The 6,495-nt window shown below is 39.9% G+C and overlaps 2 protein-coding genes across 2 annotated transcripts; one reads left to right on the forward strand and one right to left on the reverse strand.

Annotated features, from left to right (window-relative positions):
- Positions 1-727: 727 nt before the first annotated feature.
- On the forward strand, positions 728-2,136 carry LOC124256370. Its single transcript, XM_046690375.1, has 2 exons — positions 728-847; positions 1,435-2,136. Exons 1-2 carry the CDS (start codon positions 728-730, stop codon positions 2,134-2,136), a joined length of 822 nt encoding a protein of 273 aa, XP_046546331.1.
- Positions 2,137-3,227: 1,091 nt separating this feature from the next.
- Positions 3,228-4,717, reverse strand: LOC124256380 (ATP-dependent DNA helicase RecQ-like). Its single transcript, XM_046690387.1, has 3 exons — positions 4,676-4,717; positions 4,486-4,489; positions 3,228-4,382 (listed from the first exon to the last, which is right to left on the reverse strand). The coding sequence occupies exons 1-3, from the start codon at positions 4,715-4,717 to the stop codon at positions 3,517-3,519; spliced, it is 912 nt and encodes a 303-aa protein (XP_046546343.1). The 3' UTR covers positions 3,228-3,516.
- Positions 4,718-6,495: the final 1,778 nt, after the last annotated feature.

Below are 6,495 nucleotides of genomic sequence, written 5' to 3' on the forward strand. Positions count from 1 at the left end.
TTTTCTGCATGCCAACCAAAGACAAGACAAGGTATGAACATGTTATTATTATTTTAATATGATTATTTTTCACAAACAGTTTTGATGTTTAATTCATATACATGTATTGTCATTAATACCTAGACACATACTGATCAAACTAAGCCAAAACTACCCTACTGTTCATAGATCTTAAATATCACCAAATGTTTTGATTGATGCAACATTCAGGATAATAACCAACGCAACTTCCAATTCCCACTTTGACAATTCTTTTCATTGAATTTTTGCAGATCTATGATCGCCTTTCAGCCCCCTGGTGTCTGTGTTCTTCTACAGTGTGACCACCCCACAAGTGTTAGACACTTATCAGTGGACACTTTGGAGACAGAACTGATTGATTCCTTGAAACAGGGCAAGCTGATTTAGACTTGTTGGTGACAATATCAACTTCTCAGTGGATATCAGTCATTTAAGAGAGTCAAAGAAGAAACATATGGAACACTGGTTTGGCTCGGCTGCACTGATTCAAACACCATCTTTTGGACACTCTCCTACAGTAGTACCACAGTGTAATATCTTTGACTTAACATGGGACACATTCTTGCCACAGACTGATGACTGGAATCGGATTCGACAAGACTACTCCATACTTGTTATGAGGGTACTTCTACGTCACACATGCCAGTTTTCAAGATATTGTCCAGTTCTTTGCCAAAGTACCTATCCTTCGCACCAATCAGATGAGATGAAAAAGCGGGACCAAGGTTATTCCTCTTCCTGTCATGACCAAAATGAACAAAGATACAGTGAAGTCATTGATGTTCTTGATGCCTATGAGGATCTTGTGAAAGATGTATATGAGAAGGCAAACATCCCTCTTATACCAATGATGACCGCATACACATTGGTGGAGATCAACTGACTCGAGAAAGATTTTTCTGGTGCCAAACGTCTGAGATGTATTGGTCCACCAGGTCCAAACAAGTTCCTCCATCTCAGCCCAATAACATTTGAATTTTCCACCTACAGATGGTCTTGCTGACTATTTTGTACAAATGTCTCTATAATGAAAAGAGCACTGAAATAGGTACTCTTGGAGCAGAACGAATCGAACTAGGACGTAAAGAGAGCTGATGGGGAGCAATGTAAAAGTCACTTTGAGGATTGTAAAGAACTTGCGGTATCACTTGTTGACATGTACATTCTGGAGGCAGCTTGTCATTTCTTTGGTATGGACAAACTTGATGGTGTCCCAACACGACCAGTTCCTCAGTTTGGAGAAATGACACCCTGATGACCAGCTCATATGGATTCAGGACAACATTGGTGAAATGGTGAACACACTTGTGTGGCCATTTGCTAAAGAAACTATTGATGATATGCAGAAACCAAAAGCTACTCACCACATGGTAACACTTTTATGATGCCAAATGGACATCCACAAACTTTCTAATTCCTGTCCAGGACTCGCAGAAGACAGTGAAAAAGTCACACAACATCAAAGATGGCTGCACAATCTATGCCCATAATTTTCTGGAGCTCGGCCTGTTGTTCAAAGAGTTATCTGATGCAATACACTGCCCAGACAGAATACGTATGATATCCATCTTGAAACTTGCCATGCTTGTTTGCAAAGGCAGCAGCACCAAATCCAAATATGCACTTGAAATACTGAGATTTCTGTGTCATCAGCTTGCTACTTTGAGCGAGAAAGTTGCAAATGAATCTTTTTATGGTTGTTTTGTCAATACTGGAGGAAAAGTGGACACCCATATTGCAGCTGACATGGCAATGGAGCACCTGGTGAGGAATGTCAAAAGCCATATCCAAGCTCTGCATTCCAACAAGTCTGAAAAGACAATCAAAAAAAGAACTGGTGCTTTTGCTGGCTTGTCAACAATCTGTGAAAACTTTGACAGGGAAAGTGATATGATCATAAGGGCACATAAGCACAAGTCTCCTAGTGCTGATAAAGATGAGATGATGTTGTTTGACAATATTCATCGTATGAAGCCTTTTAGTAATCAGAATGGAAGACCTCTGGGGTCACACAGCAGTCTCTCCAACTCACTGATAAGCAAACTCACAAGACATCAACTACAGAGTTGGATCAGTGGACATCAAGTTAATTTCAAACACGAAATTGGCCAGTAAAGTATGTCCACAACTTGGCATTTTGATAGTATCTACTTGTTTGTGTGTAATTGCAGGATGGAAGTAATGATTGTTGACAGTGCTGTCACAACAGAATCATCTAAGTCGAAGGCTGATTTAAGTGTGTCTTTCTTAGCAAACCAGTGAGGCTGGCATACAATCTGTTCAATTGTTGATGTTGATAAAACACCTTTGAGACAACCACTATCATCCTCAGCTATGTAGGAAAGAATTGTGTTCCTTACTGCATCCTTCAGGTTTCTAGAAGATTCATATATGTAGGGTGATTTCAGTTCAGGATGACAGATATCACAGCAGACTTCTGCACGAACAGCAGGGAAATCACTGAATCCAAAACTGGAATTCACCATCTTCCTACGACAGACAGTGTTGCTCTTACACAAATCTTTCATTTCCTGTACAACTGCAGGTCTGCCAACATCGGAATTGTTGTAGTACAGAATGGATAATGCCTGTTCTACCAGTTCTACCAATCTGCTGCACATAAGCTGAAAAAAATAACATTAATGCATAAGAGTTGTCTTGAAGTTCATGAGCTTATGTAGATGTAGTTTGATGAGCTTATGATGGATTGTAATTTTACATGTATATGTATATCTTTTTATTACTTTTAGAAAAGTTATTCATTACTTAATGTCAGCAGTCAAAATAGAAATGAACATAAAATGTATTATTTACACAGAGTGCTCATAATCCAGACAGTGCTCATAATCCAATTCAGCATTGACATTTATTAGCCTGTGTCATTACTGTTGTGTTCTTTACTCATGTAACACCAGTGTCTTCACTCAGCCAGCCTGACATACTCTCCTGCGCTGAACACTGCAGAAGGCACGTGACATTTAGCCCAATGCAAGAGTCTTCATTTCAAGGCACCATTTAAAAAGAAAGTAATTTTCAGTTTTTCACTGATTTGTGCTGAAATTATCAAGTTTTACCTTCCATAGTCTTTGGTGGTCCTATCTGTATAACCCTCCTTACATGCCTGAGGTCAGCACCCATACCCAGGGCCACAGTGGAGAAGACAAGCTTTAATGGGCTGTCACTGGGATCCATGGACAGATTCTTCATTATTGTTTGTCTGAGCTGAAAAGACAAAATGCATAACACTAAGTGAGGTTAAAATGGTACAAATGTATTTAGAAGTGACAAATTCAAATTGTTGTTACTTGTCAAGATGATTAACTGATGTTTCAAAGTTTCTATTACTGTGTATATTTGATTTTTCATGTTGAGTAAGTGACAAAAGAATTTGAGTTTTAATAATGCCAAAAACTGATATTGATTTTTTTTCTTTTACCTGAAATGTACACACTTATGTCAATAATAAATGCAGTGGATAAAGATTATGATATTACATCATTTTAAACATGAACTATTGGAGTTTTGTAATATGAAATGCAGAGGTTTAATATGTCTTACCTGATCAGATCCTTTTTCCAGTGAGGCATGATACATTACAACCCTGGCAGAGTCTTCATTGTTAGAATCAACATAGAATTTGGGGCCAAGAATGTTTTTTGACAGTTCATAACTGACTCCAACCCAATTCTGACTTCCACTGAAATATACTATGGTCAGTGGGAAGTTCTGTCCTTTATCAATCAGCTCTAAGATTAAAGGCTCAATGCAGTATTCAACTGAAAATTGAGCTGATTCCTCCCCTGCTGATGTTGCTGCAGGCCTCTTGATGACAATGATAGAAATATTGTCTCTGGCAGGGTATGTAGAGACAACCTTGTGATTCTTTAATGCAAGTAGCTTTGCAATATCATTCTGTCCCTTCAGTGATAGCGTTGCAGTCATTGCGAGTATAGTAGCATGTGGCAGTACTGCTCGCAGCTTATGTAGTCTCTGGAAGCTTGGTCGAAAGCTGTCCCCCCAGTCCAGAATACAGTGGGCCTCATCAATAACAATATAGCTTTTCACATCTTCTTGGAAGTGTTTATGCAAAAATATGTCATTCACCGGCTTCTGGTCAATGATGCTTTCAGGATGAGCAAAAAGGTAAGTATAATGGCCATTGAGTAACTTTGTCCCTTCTGGAGATGTAGAGTTGAGATATTTTAGGTTAGCAGAGAGGCTTATGGCTTTATTCCCAAACTTTCTAAGTTGTTGATCCAGGATCACATTCAGTGGCACAATGACAATAACGAATGCAGTTTTGTCTCTGGATTTATTGTGTAATATTGGTAGAATTTCATATATGAGTGATTTCCCATATCCTGTGGGTAAAACAGAAATTGTATCCCTTGCAAAACATTATTCAATGTTTCTTTCTGTAGTGGCTTGAAGTTCAAAATTGCAGTTTTGTGTTCTTGGTTGTACTCCTCTAGAGATGCAGCATACACATCCTGAAAGTTATATTTTAAACATGAAATGAACGAACAAAAGTATACTTTGTACTTCACTCCAATTATTAGTAATACTTATAAAATGAATAGGTAAAATATGAGAAAGTTTATGATAAAACAAACAAATTATTTTTAAATAAAAACAAAACAAACAACAAACACACTTTGACAATGCAGTCTGCTATACAATAACAATTAATAACCATGCACAATTTGGGGAACGATTATTTCCTAATACAAAATATTATGTACTCACTATTTTATCAATTTTGTTGGCAATAACAACAATTTTTAAAGTATGAAGGTGTTATATACTGATAAAACACCAGGTTCCCAACTAAATAACCTTGAACAAAAAAGTATCCCCTGTACAGGGGTAGGTAGGGACAGCGCACTATTGGCAAAGATTGGAGACGATTTTTTCTATTTTCTGTAGTTGTAAAACGCGATTCAACAATGCCAAAAGGTGTAATAAGGTAGATAGCTATGGTTTTATTAATAAATAGTTTGATATTCATGCCGTCATGGGTGTATGCACCATGTAATGTGAGGCACTAAAACGTGCACGTTGTGTTTACATTCGCGAGTGGGCGGGGCTTACGCTTCGGGAAAACATGGAGTTATGGAGACAAACCTCTTTGTTCTAAAATTTATTTGCTACCGGGATTCAGATACTAATTTCATTCTGCATTACTAAGCCAAGTGTCGTGTGAATGTCGCAGCTAGAAGTATTAGAAATCGGTCAGTTCAATAGTAAACTTACCTCGTCCGCCATCTTGAATCTATCCAGTGTGCGCCGCCATTACATGGCCAATACCAGGGCCTCTATACAAACCAATGAGAGGCCCGGGAACCAGGATGGGTGACTCATTGATTTCACGGGTGTATCTGGACATGGGGCGACCTTGGCATCAGTATCTAGGTGACTCATTGATTTCACGGTGGTATCTGGACATAAGTCGATCTTGGCATCAGTATCGTTGTGACTCATTGATTTCACGGTGGTATCTTGCCTTGGGGTCGACCTTGGCATCAGTATCTAGGTGACTCATTGATTTCACGGTGGTATCTGGACATGAGTCGATCTTGGCATCAGTATCTAGGTGACTCATTGATTTCACGGGTGTATCTGGACATGGGGCGACCTTGGCATCAGTATCTAGGTGACTCATTGATTTCACGGGTGTATCTGGCCTTGGGGTCGACCTTGGCATCAGTATCTAGGTGACTCATTGATTTCACGGTGGTATCTGGACATGGGTCGATCTTGGCATCAGTATCTAGGTGACTCATTGATTTCACGGTGGTATCTGGACATGAGTCGATCTTGGCATCAGTATCTAGGTGGCTCATTGATTTCACGGTGGTATCTGGACATGGGGCGACCTTGGCATCAGTATCTAGGTGACTCATTGATTTCACGGGTGTATCTGGACATGGGGCGACCTTGGCATCAGTATCTAGGTGACTCATTGATTTCACGGTGGTATCTGGACATGGGTCGATCTTGGCATCAGTATCTAGGTGACTCATTGATTTCACGGTGGTATCTGGACATGAGTCGCTCTTGGCATCAGTATCTAGGTGACTCATTGATTTCACGGGTGTATCTGGCCTTGGGGTCGACCTTGGCATCAGTATCTAGGTGACTCATTGATTTCACGGGTGTATCTGGACATGGGGCGACCTTGGCATCAGTATCTAGGTGACTCATTGATTTCACGGTGGTATCTGGACATGGGTCGATCTTGTCATCAGTATCTAGGTGACTCATTGATTTCACGGTGCTATCTGGACATGGGGTCGACCTTGGCATCAGTATCTAGGTGACTCATTGATTTCACGGGTGTATCTGGACATGGGGTGACCTTGGCATCAGTATCTAGGTGACTCATTGATTTCACGGGTGTATCTGGACATGGGGCGACCTTTTGCATCAGTATCTAGGTGACTCATTGATTTCACGGTGGTATCTGGACATGGG

The sequence above is a fragment of the Haliotis rubra genome, unplaced genomic scaffold (assembly GCF_003918875.1).
Source record: "Haliotis rubra isolate DU_JTF1 unplaced genomic scaffold, ASM391887v1 Scf1160, whole genome shotgun sequence".
NCBI lineage: Eukaryota > Metazoa > Mollusca > Gastropoda > Lepetellida > Haliotidae > Haliotis > Haliotis rubra.